General features: G+C 35.1%; 5 protein-coding genes, 1 long non-coding RNA gene, 1 other non-coding gene and 1 pseudogene across 10 annotated transcripts; 2 read left to right on the top strand and 6 right to left on the bottom strand.

The window, feature by feature from the left end:
* Window positions 1-792: 792 nt before the first annotated feature.
* Window positions 793-2,738, bottom strand: CYP77B1 (cytochrome P450, family 77, subfamily B, polypeptide 1). The gene has a single exon (NM_101033.4). The coding sequence runs from the start codon at window positions 2,596-2,598 to the stop codon at window positions 1,066-1,068; it is 1,533 nt and encodes a 510-aa protein (NP_172626.1). The 5' UTR covers window positions 2,599-2,738; the 3' UTR covers window positions 793-1,065.
* A 2,250-nt stretch (window positions 2,739-4,988) lies between these two features.
* Window positions 4,989-6,057, bottom strand: AT1G11595 (annotated as a pseudogene). Its single transcript has one exon.
* A 21-nt stretch (window positions 6,058-6,078) lies between these two features.
* Window positions 6,079-6,686, bottom strand: AT1G11593 (Plant invertase/pectin methylesterase inhibitor superfamily protein; the record flags this gene model as incomplete). The annotated part of the gene is made up of 1 exon (NM_001160855.1): window positions 6,079-6,686. One exon carries the CDS (start codon window positions 6,684-6,686, stop codon window positions 6,117-6,119), a length of 570 nt encoding a protein of 189 aa, NP_001154327.1. The 3' UTR covers window positions 6,079-6,116.
* A 1,067-nt stretch (window positions 6,687-7,753) lies between these two features.
* AT1G11592 lies at window positions 7,754-9,509 on the top strand. 2 transcript variants are annotated; one of them, NR_143558.1, is made up of 7 exons: window positions 7,754-8,166; window positions 8,255-8,319; window positions 8,427-8,476; window positions 8,598-8,753; window positions 8,843-8,886; window positions 8,988-9,063; window positions 9,152-9,420. It is a non-coding gene; the product is annotated as an other RNA (non-coding RNA). The 2 variants fall into 2 exon arrangements; NR_143557.1 differs by having other exon boundaries at window positions 7,771-8,319; window positions 8,427-8,753; window positions 8,840-8,886; window positions 9,150-9,509.
* On the bottom strand, window positions 8,669-9,558 carry AT1G11591 (uncharacterized protein; the record flags this gene model as incomplete). The annotated part of the gene is made up of 4 exons (NM_001331998.1): window positions 8,669-8,676; window positions 8,769-9,057; window positions 9,177-9,376; window positions 9,420-9,558. The coding sequence occupies 4 exons, from the start codon at window positions 9,556-9,558 to the stop codon at window positions 8,669-8,671; spliced, it is 636 nt and encodes a 211-aa protein (NP_001320244.1).
* A 452-nt stretch (window positions 9,559-10,010) lies between these two features.
* Window positions 10,011-12,108, bottom strand: AT1G11590 (Plant invertase/pectin methylesterase inhibitor superfamily). The gene is made up of 3 exons (NM_101032.3): window positions 11,431-12,108; window positions 10,861-11,125; window positions 10,011-10,753 (listed from the first exon to the last, which is right to left on the bottom strand). The coding sequence occupies exons 1-3, from the start codon at window positions 12,052-12,054 to the stop codon at window positions 10,068-10,070; spliced, it is 1,575 nt and encodes a 524-aa protein (NP_172625.3). The 5' UTR covers window positions 12,055-12,108; the 3' UTR covers window positions 10,011-10,067.
* Window positions 12,109-12,715: 607 nt separating this feature from the next.
* Window positions 12,716-12,918, top strand: AT1G04857. Its single transcript, NR_138788.1, has one exon. It is a non-coding gene; the product is annotated as an other RNA (long non-coding RNA).
* A 945-nt stretch (window positions 12,919-13,863) lies between these two features.
* Window positions 13,864-16,078, bottom strand: PMEPCRA (methylesterase PCR A). Of its 2 annotated transcripts, none has more exons than NM_001331997.1 (3): window positions 15,242-16,078; window positions 14,823-15,087; window positions 13,864-14,730 (listed from the first exon to the last, which is right to left on the bottom strand). In NM_001331997.1, the coding sequence occupies exons 1-3, from the start codon at window positions 16,019-16,021 to the stop codon at window positions 14,039-14,041; spliced, it is 1,737 nt and encodes a 578-aa protein (NP_001321758.1). In that variant the 5' UTR covers window positions 16,022-16,078; the 3' UTR covers window positions 13,864-14,038. The 2 variants fall into 2 exon arrangements, with proteins under 2 accessions (NP_001321758.1, NP_172624.1); NM_101031.3 differs by having other exon boundaries at window positions 13,877-14,730; window positions 15,242-16,007.
* Between the last annotated feature and the right edge of the window lie 2,833 nt (window positions 16,079-18,911).

The following is an 18,911-nucleotide window of genomic DNA, read 5'->3' as shown; positions in this document are numbered from 1 at the left end:
CTTTGGCATATGATTTTGCCCTAAAATTAATGCACGGTTGGCCCAATGACAGGCTTGGAAGGTTAGAAATTCACTGCTACTCATTCACCAAGTGAGGCCAACACACAAACTTCACTTACTTTTCACCTTCGTTTTTGTACATTCATATTTAGAAACTTTAGATCCATCATTCCTTAATTTTCTAAAACATAAGATGACTTTTTTAATGGTCAGTGACTCGGACACTCGGTGTGAATGTTTTGCAATTTTAAGTTAATCGGTTGACCTACTATTATTTGTTCGTTTATCATATTATAATCTAGATCTTACAAACATATAGTAGTTTCTTTATAAGGACAACTAATAATTGAAGCGAGTGATTCACATATGATAAGTAAGAATTCATCTTTTAAGTTTACTGTAGTTGTCGCCTTGTCGGTGGCCAAAAAATAATTTCAACTTCTCGCAATGATATATCTATTTTTTATTTACTTTTCGTTTGTTTCATTGTAAAATTATATATGTATTTTTAACGAATATTAGTGACAGTGTACATACATTACGGTTTAAGAAGTATGTTTTATTTTTCTGATAAAGAAAAAATTTTCTTTTGATCGAAGTTAATGTTGTTCACCGTACTACTTGGCTAGCTAGCCCCAACATACTTGGGGTGGAATTTAAATGTCCACCTTACTACTGACAAGTTCATTTAAATTTGAATACGTCTGCGTCAGATTTACCCACATTTCGTCGTGGTACAAGATATACTTATAATTGAAATAAATCGAAAATAGAATCTAAATATTAAATCGCTTTTGACTAGACTTGACTAGACTGTCCACACAAATATCTACAACTATATACTATTGTGGCATTAATACTTAAAGTAATTGATGAACAATTATACCTACAAAGTACAAACACATGAAGGAACAGAAACTGCATATGATTATATATATTTTACACTCCTTGAGAATAGATAAAGATAGACATAAACAACATTAAAAATAGCAAAGATTAATGTGACGTACTAAGGAATTATAACTTTTAATTACCCCACACGCTTACAAAAACTAAACATATCCGTTAGGTCCTTGACCTGATTTGCGCTTTGAGAGAATTTTTCATAACGACCGTGAAGGCGTACGTCTCAGTCGGGTCGGGTGGAGAATCCGGAACCGGGATCCATTTAAACGAATGGATCATCCTTGCAAGCATCAAGTTGATGTGCAGAATCCCTAAAGACCAAGCCGGGCAGATCCTACGACCCGCACCAAAAGGCAACATTGTAACACCACGTGTCCCCGTCCAGTCAGCATCAACCCCGTCCCCACCGGTTAAAAACCTCTCGGGTCGAAACTTACCAGGATCCGACCAAATATCCGGGTTCTCAGTAACCCAAGCAGTGTAAATTTCCACATACGCCCCTGCCGGAATATCATACCCTCCTAGCTCCGTGTCTTTCACGGCGGCGTGAGAGAGAAGAAAATGTCCCGGAGGATGTCGTCGGAGAGTCTCTTTCACGATGGCTTCTAAATAAGGCATTTTCGCCACGTCATCCTCTTCAACGACGCCGTTTTTGCCAACAACTCCAACAACTTCCTCATATAACTTCTCTTGAATGTTTTGGTCAGTCACTAGATGAAATAACGCCCATTCAAGCGTCGTTGCACTCGTGTCCGTACCGGCAGAGACAATCTCCGAGCACAAAGTCACAATCTCTTCATCTCCAAGCTCACCACCTCTCTCGATCAAGTTCAAACGAAACAAAGAATCCACATAAGCTGCACCAATCGGACTAACCATCTCTTCGTTAGGATTCTCCTTTGCATCAACGAACTTACGACGGTTTCTTATCAACGGCACGAGACACTCGAGCTGCGTCTTCCTCAGCTCTCTAGCTTCTCTAACTTGACGCCGAAACAACGGAGTGAAAACCGGCAAAAAGTCAGGTAACGTCGGAGAAGTTATAAGCATAACGTCCTTAAGAACATTCTCAATGTTCTTAATCTTTTCCTCGCTGATCTTGGCACCGAAACAAAGACAGATCAAGATACTACAAATCGTTAGCCTACATTGGCTCATAACCTCCACGAAACCTTTCTCAACATTCTCCGTTTTAATCCTCTTCATATGATTCTGCATAGCCCAACTCCTTATCCACGAGCACTGCTTCACTCTCGGCGCGGTCACTAGCTCTGTCACAAAGTTCCTCCTCAGAGTCCTCCACAAAGATCCGTACTCCGCCGAGTTTATAGCGCATTTCCCAACACTAAACATGAGCCGGATCGGCGAGTCCGGAGGCCGGGAAGCGAATGTAGGGCCGCGTTGGACTAGTGCCTCGTGGATGAGTTTTTCGTCCGTGATGATAATCATCGTACGTTGTCCCATCTGCATGGTGAATATTGGACCATACTTTTTACGTAGGTCACGCATTAAGAAGACGAAATGGCGACGTTGGAATATGACTTGGAGTAGGTTTCCGACTAGTGGCCATCCTTTTGGTCCCGGTGGAATGTTCAAGCTACACTGGCTGCTTCCGGCGGAAAAGTACCGGCGCCACCATAGGTTGATGAAATAGAGAGCGAACAAGAATATGATTACGTCGGTGAGATCCATGTTTATTATTATTGAAGAGAGAAAGATGGGAGATAAGTGAAGAAGAATGTTAGTCAGAGTTTTGAACAAGTTTAGAGTGAATAGAGATTTAGGGTTCTTATATAGAGAAAGTATATGTATGGGTACTGAAGTGAATCTGTCAACTAGTAATTGGTCTCACCAACCATCTGTCATCTGTGTGCATTTACTTCATACTGTATATAATTGGTATATGTTTTACTACTATATAATTAGATTTTAGCCTAATTACAGTAGTATACTTAATTTTCAGTATGACAGTATTAAAGATCTGGGTTTTTTTTTTTTGTGAAATATTGATCTAGTTAAATTCCAGTTTCCATAATGATATATTTTAAGGTATGTGTTCATAGGGGACACATTAGGCATCGCATATTTTCTTCGGCAACATTAATTAAGGGGATGCATAATTATTTTGTCTTACATTTGCAAGCGTCAAGTCTTCTTCTTAGCTATAGACTTTTTTGTTGTTTAGTTAAGGGTTTAGCTTTTTGAGAAGAAAATAAACACAAATATAGAAGCTACTTTATTTCTCTGTTTATTTGATCTATCCTAGTGAAGTTCCTATTTAAAGAAGATAATTAATTGCAAAGAATGATGATAGAAGTTAATCGTTAAAAATTAAAAAATTATCTTTTATTTTTCATAGTAACAAAAATTAAATTTACATCGGAAACTTATAACATGCAATTTTGTGAAAGAATACAAAAGTCTAAAACATGAATCTTTAAGAGGAAGTATGAATTTAAAGTTATCGACGATAGCTAATTACAAAACTTAAAAGTTACTATGAGTAACCGATTCCAACAAATGTTCAAATACTGAAACATTCACTATTCGAATATTGGCAAAACCCATATCTTAGACAATATAGATAGTCAGATAGACAGAAGCCTCTGAGTCTTAATTACTCTCTGTAGAATTAACAGAGACGGGTGGAGGTTGGTTGGCCAATTGTTAATGTCTTTATTGGCTCAATTTCCTTTTTTTATTTATTTTAACTTTCACTTTACTTTTCAAGTCACTGTAAAAATACAGCGAGATCTTATAAAATAAACTCAATTTATTATAGTATTGTATTTTACATGTAGCATGTCAAAATTAATGTTTGTAAGGTACGTGGCACTGGATACGTCCCCAATTTACAATGATTCGTTCCGAGAAAATCAGAATTCGCCTACTTTTATTGTTATACGAAGAACTATATTCATGAAAATAACGTTCAAAGGACTATATACAAAGGCTTTGATTGACAAAAAATAAAACGTTCAATGATTATAGGCTTTGATAGAATTCTTAACATTTTTGATATACAAAATAATAATGAAATATTAGAGGGCTTTTAACAAAAGAAAAAGTGTATCAAAAATCTCTTAATTAAAACCTATTTTTTCTCTTTTAAGAGTTTTTTTTTTAAACTTTTTTAATTCATATTTTGTTTTATATAATATTTTAAAAGATTTTCTAAAGTTGCTTGTTAAGAATCTATAGATGGTGTGATGCTATAATATTCAACAATGTACGAAAATGATAGACATAAACCCTGACGAAAACAGAGCAAGCCAAAACATAGGAAAACAGAGGAATCACACGCTATTCATCTTCCTTCCATCGTTGATTGTGTTGCTAGTACTAACCCTGATTGCAGTTTAAAACATTTGTGAACATTGCTTGTTTCGAAACTGGGAGATCACGATCGTAACTCAACATATATTTGAGAAATTGTGGGCCTGCCAGAAATTTGTATAGCAACTCCACAATAAATTAGCCATATTGACCCACGAGTCAGCTCATCACTTCACCAAGACACATAAGAAGAAGAACAAAAACGAGCAAACTTCCAATGAAAAGAATAAGGAAGCTTATAATAAACATTCCAAGAAAAAGAAAATATGATATATTAGTAGGTCTCGTATCATCAACTTTATTAGATTAGTCAACTAGTTGAACTTTAGATTTTACTGGAAGAAGGTAAAGTATATATTATACAATCATGTAGAAGTAGACAAAGATTTTAAGGTGTTTGATCTTCCAACTCCATTTGCACATATCCTACGATTACATAAGCCTCTTGAGATCTTCACAGGAATTATCTTTTATCCTCCAACTTCCTCACTCCTTAGCATGCTCAAAGATTCAAAACGAACAAAAGAACATCATCAGCTCAGGAATCGAAGAGCTTTAAGTTCAAGATTGAATTCAAAATGCGATACCACATTGGCCAATTCATAGAGTTATCACTAAAGGTTCAAGCATTCCTAGACAAAGAACAAGCAGAATATGATTTTTCTTCACTCTATTTTTTACCTGAGAATAAATGAAAGTTCCAAGAATCGCGATGGCAGCACCCAGGGCATTGACATGTTTAAGAGGGTTTGGAAGATGATGATAGAGGCAACGAGGAATGAGATCCGCTTCATTGTGTTTCCAGCGCTAAATGTCAGTGGTGAAATCTAGTCGAGAGACATGTATGAGACTTGATTATACAAATGGTAGAAAACACTATGTGCCACTACCCACCTGAATTCAAACATTTAGAATCAAATACCTTACAAGGTTTTAAATCAACTTCTTTGATTTTTTTTGTCTCTTTTGTATTGTACAACATCAATATAAACTTACTAGACAAAGTTTGGTCCGATTTGGAGACATCGTTTTGCCAACCATCAACCCACATTTGGGGACCTTCCACATAATTGGCGAAAGGAGTAACAATGAGAAGAGTCATCATAGATAAGCAAGCATAGTAATTCATCACACTCACTGACTTCCCCTTCATTCCCTTCTTTGAGAATATGTTACGAAACACAAACGCCAAATTTGATATCATCGCCCCCATAAACCCTGAAAACCCCCAAGAAACACCCGTATATCAACATCTCAAAACATTTCATTGAATTGCATTAGCTTCTTAAGGTATCAATAGGATGTTGTTAAGTACCTATCATACTGAAGTTGAGCTCCGTAACAGCAGCAAGAGCACATCCTCAAATAATGGGTAAGAGGGAGAGGTAAACATGTAGAGGGAATGACTCGCCCAAGAAGAGGCTTGAGACAAGGACGCCAAAGGCTGCCTCACTGCTTTTGATGATGTGTGTGTGAAGGACACTACTACTTTAGACATACTCACTATCGCTTCAACATGTCCAATTGTATGCGCCAAAGCCACCTGAACAATCAAAATCATCATCATACAGTTCCATCAATACTACTTACACACTTAATCTAAAGATGTGTCCCATTCAAAATCAAACACACCTAAAGCAAGACAATTTATGAAGAAACAACAGTAATGAAAGTTAGATCCTTTACCGGGAACAAAGATTTCCAGAAATCGAGATCGATTTTAAGAGCTTCTGCAACTCGAGTGACCCAAGAGACAAGCATCATCAAAGAGCCATAAGCAAGAGAAAGCGTCAAAGTTAGCCACATGTAAACATACTAATATTATTATTATTATAATGAAAACAATCATACTAATATTATTATTATTATAGATCTCAATTACAGAATTCTTTTCTCTTACTTATGAAACATTCAAGAATCACTGCGAGAATCTTAGATAATTCTTTAATCAAATTACTTTCCGTCATAAAAAATTGTGGTACTGGCTTCATTGTTGACAAATCATCAGTACACGTAAACATATCTTCCAACGTTCCACCGATCATAGTGCTTACGCTGTTATAGTCTTTGGCAGCCAAATATCTGAGGATACTATCACGATTATCGAAAGCCCATCCATATAATTTTATGCATAAGCTATATTGAGATTCAACACCCGGCGTGTAACCTCCTGATAATTTAAACTGCTTCAGCGTATCCGAAATATTTTGAGCCTGATAATTAAGCACAAATTTGAAGAGACTAGGAAAATCTAATCTAGCAATTTCAGGATTTGCGTTTAGAACTTGAAAACAATATGAAGAATTGATATCTTGTTTGGTGCATATTGTGTGGATCTGATCTTTTGTAACCAACATATTAAACCTTGCATACGATGAGTCAACAAAAAGAAGTAAAACCAAAAAACAAGCCAATGAAAAGTTTTTATCGACGTAAGCAACCATTTTTCTTGTTCTGTGTGTTTTGGAATTTACGTGAGATTTATATAGGCTGAAAAGTTTTTCAAAATTAAATGCTTACAGATTATGTACCATAATAAAATGATTTAATTTATTAGCAATTTGTCAAACAATTCAATATTTTCTTTTTTTTGATAATTTGACCATTTATTTAGGTAAGAAAAATATTTGATTTTGATTTAACAGCAATATGACAACCCATAAGATAATTTTCTTTTCTTAGATTTGAAAAACATGTTGTTACTATTTGACTGAGATCTAAGAGCCTCTCTTTTAATGGTTTTAGGAGAAATTAAATAAATAAAAAAATAACTAATCTATATTATAGAAAAGTCAAAATTATTTTCTTCTTAGTACGTCTTTATAGGATTTTAAACAACAAATAATCTCGCTAATTAAATTTTATGAAACTATTTTTATTTTCTTTTTTATTAGATTTTTGTGAAATGAAAAAAAATAAAATAAGAAAATATGAAAATATTTGAAAATATGGAAAAATTTCTAATATTTTATAACCAAATAATATAAAAATTATCAAAATGTAAATTTCTATTTTATTAAATTTATAAACTAAAATAAATAATATACTATTAGTCTTTCTAAATTTATTAGTACTTCATATTTAATTACAATAGCCATTTAATCACAAGGACTATTTTATTGAATTATATTTTTAAAATTTATGAGTTTTATATTAGAAAAATTGTATAAACATAAGAAAATATGACATATATTAAAGCAAAATGCATATAAATTTATTTATTAAAAAACATTAAATAATTCATATTCACATTAAATCATTTATATTAGTCTCTCGTTTCTTCTCTTTCTCTCTAAACATTAAATATGACATCTAGTTACCACCACTATCACTCTTATCATATTATTATGATTCATATCCCACGTAGATATATATATATATATATATATGTGATGGGTTACTTTTGCTCTTCTTCTCTTTATGTCAACTCCGTTTGGCCCAATAAAAGCCCAATGTTGTGTTTTGGTCAAACTCAATAACAATCTCCACCTTTTGGCAACAACACACTTCCACGACGACATCGACATCTCCGACAACCAACGTCATCTCGTGAAATCAACACCACTGCCGGATTCCAACCTCCTTCGACGAACATAGGACTTTTTTCCCGTCAGCCATCGTCTCCTCCTTTCCCCACCGAGTTCTCTTTTTCTCGACATGGAGAAGATGGAGCTTGCCTTTCGATGACAAAATCAAACTCAGATTCTGACTACTTTGATGGCTACCTCCGGCGAAAGCAACTGCAAACCTTCACCTTTTCTTGGTTGCTCTCCGTTCTGGTGAAACAAGAGACTTCTCTTCGTCTCTCATCCAGGCCTCTCGTCCGTGACACATCACAACATCACAATCATCTTCACCATCAATTAACTCCGGCTGCGTTTAACTCCGCCGAATCGGACCGCCACCATCACCGCACAACTCATGGTACTCTCCAATCTCTCATTTTCTCGTTGTTGTGATGATTAGAGAGTATCTCTTCTGAAATTTTGAGACACTTCAAATTCAATTTCAGTCTCCATTGGTGAGCTCCACCTCTTTTCCCGCGAATCCGACCATTGATTCCTCTGCAAATCTCAGGTAAATCTAATCTCTCTCTTGTCTCTTCTTCACACTTAGAGATTAAGATCTTCTGAGAATTCAAAATTTTTGAAAGTTGACAAATTTCAATTTTGTTACCACGGTAGGTTTCTTCCGACGAGCTCCATCTTCCACTGTCACTTCCAGAAATCCAAAGGTGAGCAATTTTATCCCCCCAATTTCTATTGCCTTTAGGCTGTAGCTGCTCCATCTCAATTTCTGGATTTTGCCCGAGAACCCTAATTCCCTCCTTTTTTTTTGTTTCTTGATCCACCAAGTTTTCTCGCTGAAACTTTCATGGAACCTATCACTTTCTAACACGGCTCCAAAATATTCCGAGGTAGCTTCTTCACAGTCCTGCAAGATCAAGTCACAAACACTAGGACTGTTTCTCCAATGAACAACGAAGCCTTCATCTGTTAAGATGAGCTCCGGTAACTCTTCTTAACCTGATCTTCCTTCATTAGGTCTCTTTCGATTTTCATAGATTACATAACATTCTAACTTTGAATTTTCACAGCAGCTCCTTTGATGAACTGGTGTTCTTTTTCTCCTTGATGACTTCAGGTACTCTCTTAACCATGAATCATCTCCTCTCTTGCTGCTGATTCTTTTTCCCCTTTGAGCCGCTGAAATCCTAACTCGGATTTCTTGAATCTTCATCACAGAAACTCCACATGGAATCAGAATCTGCAGCTCCACCTGGAATATAAGTCTCCTCACCGTATTTCCAGGCGCCTACAGGTAACTCCATTAACCCTTATGAAGTCTTCCTATCGACATAACAATTTTTCCCAAAGTTGACTTGTTTCTCTGCTGTTCTTCCTTCCAGCGTACAATATCGATAGTGGAGTTACCTGGAGCTGTGTCGTCCTCCTTACGATGTTGAGGAGATCGTAGCAAGCATGAAAGTCCTCTCCATCTATTGCTTGAGTCATAACATCTGTTGGTTCAATTGTTTTTAGTATCTTGTTTAGGACAACATCTCCTTTGGATACCAAATCTGTGATGATCTGAAATCTTGTGTCCATAAGTTCGGTTCCCGATTCCTTCCCTTCTGTAGTTAAGCTCATTAATCTGAAATGAGATGTAGTTGGTACCAACTACTGTAGCTTCATTCATTTTGAAAGTTTTAGCTTCCTTTTCCTGACTTTCTTGTAACAGAGCTAGAACTCCCTTAGCTTTATCTCTGTTAACCTCCATTCCCTGAATCCTTGAAGCTTTTTCCAACTCTTTCATTTCAACTTTAACGAGTCCCCTTTCTTAATGATACTTTCTGGCATCGTAATCCTTTCATCCTTCATTTTACTATCACACAACATCCACTCCTTGTTGTGATCTCTCAACAGTGGCTGGTCATCAGAAGGTCCTTCACTTTTCGCAGATTTAACCTCCTCTAAACAATCTGATTCTTCTGTTGAGGATTCATCTCCACCTTGAACTGATGATTCCTTTGTTCCAAAGCCATATGGAGTAGGTCCTTAAATTAAATTCACGTTGAAAGTCACCTTCCTTGACTTCTTCTTCCTCACTCCAACTACAGCCTTGACAACACTTTTTCCACCATTTTCAGCATGTGGTACACTCTTTTCAGCCTTAACAACCGTGCCTTCAAGATAGTAAATCCCTTCGTGATATTTCCCTGATATCACTTTCTTACCATCTTTGTAGAAAATCATGGAAAAAATTATAGAAGAATAATATCTTTTATTTAGTACGTTATACATGTGAAGCATGGAACAACATTATTACAATCCACTTTCATATGGGATTCGAGTTTCTTTCAACCAAGTTTCTCCATCTAAGAGCTTGGCTACAGTGAATTCTGTAGCCTGTTTAGGATCTTTCATAACTTTAAAGCCTGACCACTTCACCCTTCTGCTAGTCACAGCTCCTGGACCCCTGTTTTGATATTCGCGGTAGTGGAGAGTTGACAAACCAGTTTCTCCTTCCCAAGGAGTCCAGCCAGCGGGATCAACTAAATCACCGATGAAAGACTGCATAACTGCGACTGTTGAAAATATCCTCCAAGGTCTTCCAAGATACGTTTTAACGGTTGTCGTGTCTAGATCCGAGCTTGCAGTAATGTTGCATTTTTGAATCGTGAAGCCCGAGTAAATGTCCTTAAATGCGCGTGACTGAGCGGTTATGACATTGCTCTGCCCCATCTTAGGTTGTCTTGCTACAATCTGGCAGAATTGAAAGACCGCCACCGCGTTCCCACAAATGAAATCTACAGTGCCGGTAATAAAGCACTCTCTATAAAACTGGCGGTCACTGTGAGGATACAAGGCATCCTGATATCCCTCGACACGGCATCTATAAATGACGGACATATCACCACTCACACGGAGGGCAACAGCTGGTCCTTTTGCCGGCCCGGCCGTGTTTCGGAAGCACATGTCTACTCCGATGAATCCATTACCATTAGAAGCTTCAAATATATTTCTAGAATAATTAGTAATGTCTTTAAGAATGTTATAGTTTGGTATAAAGAAGAGAAAACTATAAATTATTCAAGAAGAGAATACAAATTCTTACCAACAGTTGCGGTGTTGAACGTTCTTCTAACATTGCTAGCACTTAAATTGCTCGTGATGATGGTTAAATCTTGACCATCACCTATAAGAGTTAAATTGGGTTTCGTATTCTCAATGACGACGATTTCATCATAAATGCCTGTCTTTATATAGATGACGAATCTCTTTTGGCTGTGTTGAGGTGCCGCTGCAATGGCCGCATTCACTGTGCTGTACTTTCCGGTCCCATCCTTCGCGACCACAACATCAGCAATCTTCTTTAGAGCCTGCTTTATAAGAAACGGAAGAAATTCTATAAGCAGTAGAAAGAAAGAAAAAAAAGGATAAAAGGTTTGTTAAGAGTTGCAAACATATCGATCGAATTGTGTTCTTCATTACGTGACCTTAAGGTCTATTTTTATACAAGGGCTGATCTCTAAGGAAAATGAATTATCTACCTAAAAGTAAATACAATAAAAGGTAAATATAAAAATCCTAAATATTTGTTACTTGAGTATCAAGTAAATCCTTAATATGGGTTTTCACGATTATCAAATTATAATTTCAAAATATAAGGGTTCTGTTTTATTACCTCAGCATTGAGATATAGATCTTTCTTGTCAACATGGAATAACCAAGAAGGGCTATTGGGAATCACCGAGATAAGTTCGGTGTTGTCTCTCGGTGAAATGGAGATAAAGAGAGCCAAAGCTATTCTTGCCCTAGAAATGAGGTCTTCAAGCTTTGGCTCGACACGGCGTTTATAGGCACCTTCACCAATTTCGTCGATACATGTGATGTAACTAGTAAGAACGCTACTGAGCCAAGTGTGGACGTTCTCGTAAGATCCACGATTAGGAAATTCTCCTCCTAAGAGTTCCTCCACCGAACGGATCATCCTATCTTTTGTCGACTCCATCATCTCCTCAAATAGTTTTGTGTCCTCCTTCACACCAAGCAAATCATTCTCCATCTCCTCATGTTGTTTTGTATCATCCATCACACCAATCATAACCATGTCGATCCTCCGTACGGAATTCTTCAAAACGATGATCAATAAGTCACGACGTCTAATCTCCGAGAGTGACGATGAACCCGCCTTAAGCTCCAACAAAAAGTTTTGACATGACTGTTTGTCATCACAATATTCTTTGCTAACACCAATAACCACCATTGTTATCATAAGGATGAAAAAAGAGAAAACTTTAACCAACATTTTTGTGTTTATTTCTTCTCTCTTAATTACTGAATATATATTATCTTAACTGATGAAAGAGGATGGAGCGATGGTGGTCTTATATACAAAGCAAAGCAACTTAATCAATTTACCCTTTAATTAATTGTATTCGATAAAAGATAATATTTAGAAAAAAAACTTTATTTTGAGATCAATCTAAAAATTCAGTACAATGTGAATTGAAGCTATAATTCAGTGAAGTTTGGTTTTATTATCCACAAAGAACAGAAAAGAAAAGTGGTCCAAAATTTTTATCTCATAAAAGATTGAAGAAAAATTGTCTTAGAGTAATTTAGTTGAAATACTTGTTTTCCAATGTACTCTAAATGGCTAAAAAAAATATGTATTTGATAGAAATTGGTTTCATCCATTTTAGTTTATGCTAACAACAATACAATATATTCTCAACCTTAATCTCTTGCGTGTGAGGATGAGACTTAGCCATTATTGTTTTAGTACTAGAAAAGACAATATGTACCTAATAAATAAAAAAAACTCTAGGTTTTTTTTTTTGGGCGTTAGAAAAGATGTTCTTTTTTTTCTTTTTGGTTCATTCTATCGGTTGTTAGGCAATTCACTCTCAACTTTCACTACGTTACAATGTTTACCCGAAAAGATACACTCTATCTGTAGTAATTGTCGCATAGGCTTCTTTCTTATGTTTGTGTCTTTTCTATATTGTTGTGTAATCTGCTAGTTTTCTAGTATATGGCAATTATAATATTGTATAGTTAGGTATTAGCATGAGGAATTCAGCTGACAATCGGTTGATTAAGGTATTTATCAATGGGATGGAGCCCATCACAACAAATATGATGTGACTCAAAATTTGTTGTCCTTATTATCTCTCTCTTCTTTCTGGAATATTTTTGTATGCATATGTTGATTTTTAAATCTCCCATTACACTCATTTTGTTCCAGGTGAAAAAGTTTTAGCAAACACAAAGTTGTAGCTCTTCAATGGAGATTATTACTTTAGAAATGCCAAGAGATAGATTTGCTAGATATATGTATAATTGTTCAGTTATATTCATTGTAAAACAGATTATTATTTTTGGGCGGCAATTGATTTTATATATAATATACTGTTTTTTTCTGAATTTTGGTTAGTTTGAATTTTTATTGTATTGAGAAATACAGAAATAATAGAAAACGGAAAAAAATAGAAAATAAATACAGTGGATATGCGTCGGTTGTAGAAGTGATACAAAGCATGAGCTTTTGACTTTTGCGTCAAAATTGAAAACCGTCGCTAAACTCATTAAACCGATGCAAATTATAATGACGTAAAACTTACCGTCATTTGATTAACTGAAGCCAATATAATTTGCGTCGGACGATGTAACGACGGTTCTCAAACCGACGTCATTATTTTTGTGTCATTTAACAACCGACGTTATCATCAATATATATTCCGAAAATTCACGACTGGTGAATGCTCTACTTATAGTAAAATTATATCACATGCTGATACACTGTGTTGACATGCAATGCAGAATGCAGTACGCAAAAATCCCCTATATGACCAACGTGTAAAATTTAATATGAAACTATTATTTTTGGTAACTACTGTTTTTGATAAATAATGTAATCAACTTAAAAAATTTATATTATTCATGAAAATATTCTCAAAGTTTGGGTCATCTAGTACATATAATAATCCCATAAAAAAAAAAAAAATTGATGGTGTTATAATTTTTTTTTTGGGTAGAATGATGGTGTTATAACTGATGAGTGGCAGTATGATTATATATTAAAAAAATTCAATTAATTAGTATTAAAGTTATTCAAAATATTATATGCCACATCACTAAATTTATTGTATTAAACATTATTAACCTAATACTTGCGAAACAGAGCATGTTATTTATTGGGTAAGTCATACAAAACAAACCAGAAAAAATACATCAAACTAAAACAGAGGTAACACAACACAAAGTACAAGAACAAGTAGACATTAAAATCAAAGCCACTCTTGGAAAGTAACTCCAGTGGGTTTCAACCATAATCCTCCTTGAATAAGCTTCGCCACAGTGAATTGTTCGGCCTCTTTTGAGTCTTTAATAACTTTAAATCCCTTCCAATTCACTCTCTTACTCGTATCCGCTCCAGGACCGGTATTTGCATACTCTCCATAATACAATGTGGAGAGCGCAAACTCACCATCCCATGGGAACCAACCAGCCGGGTCAATGTGGTTGTCAATGAAAGACTGCATGATCACTGTTCTTGAGTACAACTTCCACGGTCGACCAAGGAACGTTTTCACAGATCCTTTTACAGGAGCAAGATCCGAACTAGCCGTTATCTTACATTTTTGGATCGAAATGGCGGTGTTCTGGTTCTGATCCTCCCGTCCTTGAGCCGTTAACATGTTCTTTTGCCCAGCTCCAGGATTTCGTGCCACGATGTCGCAGTTCTGGAATACCACAGCAGAGTTTCCGAAGATGAAATCTACGGTACCGGTGATGTAGCTGTCGCGGTAGAATTGTCTCAACGTGTGAGTGTAGAGCGTGTCTTGATACGCATCTATGCGACAACGATTTATAACAGTTTGATCAGCACTCACTCGTAGAGCCACAGCCTGGTGCTTTGCCGGCCCTGCAGTGTTTTGGAACCATATGTCTTGTGCCATAAACCCGTCTCCATTGGCAGCTGTACATGTTTTCAAAGCAATATTTTAAGTTCTTCGGATACAAGAATGTAATAACTTAAAAGACACAAATGAAAGAAAAATGTTATATTACCAACAGTGGCTGATCTGAAGGTGGTGGATCCATCAATGACATTCAAACTACCGGTTATGATCGTTGCGTCTTTGCCATCACCAACAAGCATTAAGTTCTTCTTTTTCTTTCCTATGTCAATAGTTTCTTTGTAAACCCCTTTCTTTACGTATATAACGTATCTTGTATTGCTGTTCTCCGGTGCTGCCGCCACTGCCTCATTCACTGTTTTGAACTTTCCGGTGCCGTCTTTTGCCACCACAACGTTCGCGGTCACCTTAAGTGTCTAGTAAAAGGTCAAAGTGTTTAGAGTTTGAATGACGAAAGATAGGTAAAAGTTATTTTTTTGTTACATTACAACCGAAACTTTTTCTTTCCTAGAAATATATTGGCCATATTTATTAATTGAAGTATAAGAATTGAACATGATTTTTTATTACCTTGGGAGAAGATTCTAAAAGCTTTCTGTCAAGAGCAGTTAGCCACGACGGGAAGCGATTGGAAATGATCATTTTGAGATCGTCTCTGGCAGGCAAGACGGAGACAAAGATGGCTAGAGCCACTCTTGCCCTAGAAACCAAGTCCTCGAGTTGTGGCTTGACTATTTGCTTAGAGTTGACGGAGACATCACTAATACTTTCTAAACATGTCATGTAGTTTGTAAGCACACTGCTCAGCCAAGTATGAACGTTTGAGTATGACTCAAGATTATAGTTTCCTCCGCGAAGTTCCTCCATCGAACTCATCATCCGATCCTTTGATACGTCCATCATCTCCTCGCAGTCAGCAAAACCTGCCTTGTCTCTAACACCGTTCGAGCGGATCCTAGCCTCGCTCACCATGGTCATCGTGCTCTCAAGCCGCCACACCGAGTTCTTCAAAAACACGTGCAATAGGTCAAGGCGGTTGAGCTTTGAGAGCGACAACGTCGTGAATTCGGACAAGAGAGCTTGGCATGAGTCTTGGTCGTGAGCTCCATGGCAAATCTGGCTCGTAGTTAATAAGGAATCATCATTATTGTTGGTGTTAACGGAGATTAATTGGGCTGTGAAGAAAGCCACAGAGCCAAGAATGGCTACGAAGGAGAGGACAAGGCATAGATTCTTGTGCTTAAGAGACTTTGGTTTGGAAAGAAGTGGTTGGTTTGAATTAGACATGTTGGTCTTTGGCTTTAGAGGTAAAATGATTCTTTGTGTTGGCCTTTCACTACCGCAAATCATGACATTTTATAGAAAACGCTAGTGAGTGGAGTACATGAGGAAGTGCTATGATTTCCTTTTCTTTGCACATGCTTTTTCATTATCATTGCACCAAATACTCTATAAATTAATGTAAAACAATGTGCTTGTCTTTTTTTTAAAAGCAAATTAAATGAACATGTTGACTCTTGTTTTGCCCAGCACTCGAATTAAAAATATAGAGAAGCACTCATATAACCAAATTAGCATATCCAATTTTTATTTATATTATGACGACAATTCTTTTTTATCGTAAATTTTAATTACTAAAAAAAAATTTAAAAAAATTATTTGATTAAAATCATGTAAACCAAATGACGTATGTGTGAAACTTTACATTCTTGAAATATAATATTTGATAGATAACGTTAACAGATTGAAATCGCAATACTATTCATATAATAAAACGTACACATGACCAAATTTTTTTTTTGATAACTACATGACCAAATTTACGAGATACTGAATTAACAAAGACCATGTTCCCCATCAATCTGTTAAAAGTTATCCACATTTATTAAAAAGAACAAATATACGTGTTTTCACGAATTCACGGGATTCCGTCTATATAAGAAAAAAGAAAAACGACAAATTGGTGTTCTATTAAGTCAGTGGCAAAACAATTTTTAATATAAAAAAAAGAGTCTACACCTAAACTATTTTGTTTTCTAAAATATAAAGTGCTAGCTATCTTATTCAGTTGTTTGAAATTCATTACATCTGATCCGATCCATTGACGCTCGACACACTAACGACGACAACTATAGATTTCTATCACTGGCGTTTTTCATCTCTGACAACCACCAAAGATGTATATCAATTATTATTAAAAAATACCACCATTAATATTTGGTGATGGTGATAAAAAAAAATATATATATAAATTTGCTAGATAGCTAAATTATGTGGCAAAAATTGACAATAAACACGCGGTAAAAAAGTTTGTACTTTTCACGTTTGAATTAAATAAGTAACGTAATATCATCTTAATAATGGCTTTTTGTTTTATAAAAATATTCACGTAATGTCTTTTATAAAATATATACGTTACATATGCTTTCTGAATAAACCAAAAATTGATTTCGAAAGAAATAACCATTACATTGAACGCAACCAACCAATGACTTTTTATTAAACAGTTAAACTAAAGAATTTAGCTCATCGATCTTTTCAAACTATCTTTTAGAAATATTGACTTATAAGTATGAACTCGGCTATACCTATTTTTACTTACATCGTAATAATTAGCCAGTAAAGATAACTGACAACAAAAAAGTAACACAAAAATATATCGTTTGACTATAGCTACAATGAAAAATAACAAGTGGTATCAGTCATTATCTGATTTATCTATACCTACTCTGTTTTTTTTTTTTAAACCTTATCCTTATCGTAATATATATATTATTAACTTAAAATGAAATTAAAACTGATTAAGTATAATCATTTTGAAACTTTCTGTGACTTAATCAGTTCGAAATTTTCTATAGTAAGAATGTTAACTAAAGGTTAAAGAGACATGCAATGGGTTGGAGTGGTGGCTTGGTAAAAGATGTGGTCTTATATGTAGTACACGGAATTGGCTTTATTTATTTTATTTTCTGTTAAAAAAACCAATGAAGAAAATGTTAGAGATGCGCGGAAAACGATGACTGATAAAAACATGTGCATTTTTTCACCAATTCAACATATTTAATCCAAAAAAAAAAAATATGATAAAGAACGTTGTCTAGATTTGCCATCTTGCAGTGCTTTCAGTCACTTTCTCTAATCGTCTTCTTTAACTGTTTCGATTAATTGCTTTATTGATTGATAACTTTTAAACGGTTCTTCTTTCTAAAACGTTTTCGTAACAATAGAATTTATAGGAAATAACCATTTCATCAGATCAACCAACGACTTTAGCTTATTCAATTATCTTTTAGCCATATTGATCGTTAAGTAAGAACTTCCTATATTGTTATTTGTTACATAATAATTAGCCAAAAAAAAAAAATGGTCAGATGACGATAACTAGTTATATAGCCATGTCTACTCAGTTTTTCTAAATACAACGAAAAGTTTTATTCTTATTTTGTAATTAACCTTAAATAACATATAAAGAAGATTTATCCAAAAAAAAAAAACATTTTAAACCAGATTCGTTTCCTATTTTTCTACAAGTGTTATGAAAAAGTTAAAAGAGATCTACAATAGCTCTGAGTGGTGGCACGGTTTTAACATGTGGTTTTGGAGTAGATGGAGTCGGCCCGGAACCCGACCCATTTTTAAGAATTAAGAAACAATAAAAATAAAATATTGGAGATTCGATTGCGAAGAACAATGGATGATACCACTTGTGCGTTTTTTTTTTTTTTTTTTTTCTTTCACTTGTGCGTCTACATATGATAGAAACTATAAAATCCTTAAACTTCGATTATTTTTGTAAATGTTAAAGAAAATACTTTAAAATTTTGATTTGTCTTTATTTTATTTTAGTTATATTTGTCTCCTATCAATTTTTCTTCCCGAGTTTTTTTTTTTGCTAAATTTTCTTCCCGAGTTTGAGATCACTTGTCTGATCCATTTGACTCGTACTGTGTGATTTGCTATTATTGATAAAAATATGCAGAATATTTTATTTTATTTTTGTTTTCTCCTTAATTTTATTTACTTTTTAGTTTTTAGTGATAGTTTATTGTCCTCGACGTTTGTGACTGTCTGCTAGTGTAAATTATAGTATACGATCTACAAGTGTAAATTAATTATAATTTTCTTGTTTTCTAACTTTGTTATTGTCCGGGCCACTAGGGTCATTCTTTTATAGTATTCAATTTCCAAAGGGATATGTCCACTAAAGTAAGAAAGAAAATAAAAATTCTAGATGCACTTT

Source organism: Arabidopsis thaliana (assembly GCF_000001735.4).
Source record: "Arabidopsis thaliana chromosome 1 sequence".
Classification (NCBI taxonomy): Eukaryota; Viridiplantae; Streptophyta; class Magnoliopsida; order Brassicales; family Brassicaceae; genus Arabidopsis; species Arabidopsis thaliana.
Note: the sequence above shows the minus strand (reverse complement) of the source record. Positions and strands in the feature narration are given on the sequence as shown.

Coding starts and splice junctions, on each gene's coding strand:
- CYP77B1 (NM_101033.4), bottom strand. CDS start 2,598: ATGGATCTCACCGACGTAATCATATTCTTGTTCGCTCTCTATTTCATC.
- AT1G11590 (NM_101032.3), bottom strand. CDS start 12,054: ATGTTGGTTAAAGTTTTCTCTTTTTTCATCCTTATGATAACAATGGTG. Junction 11,126..11,430: donor ATCTATATCTCAATGCTGAG/GTAATAAAACAG, acceptor CTTATAAAGCAG/GCTCTAAAGAAGATTGCTGA. Junction 10,754..10,860: donor GTTCAACACCGCAACTGTTG/GTAAGAATTTGT, acceptor ATATATTTGAAG/CTTCTAATGGTAATGGATTC.
- PMEPCRA (NM_001331997.1), bottom strand. CDS start 16,021: ATGATTTGCGGTAGTGAAAGGCCAACACAAAGAATCATTTTACCTCTA. Junction 15,088..15,241: donor TTTTAGAATCTTCTCCCAAG/GTAATAAAAAAT, acceptor ACCTTTTACTAG/ACACTTAAGGTGACCGCGAA. Junction 14,731..14,822: donor CTTCAGATCAGCCACTGTTG/GTAATATAACAT, acceptor AAACATGTACAG/CTGCCAATGGAGACGGGTTT.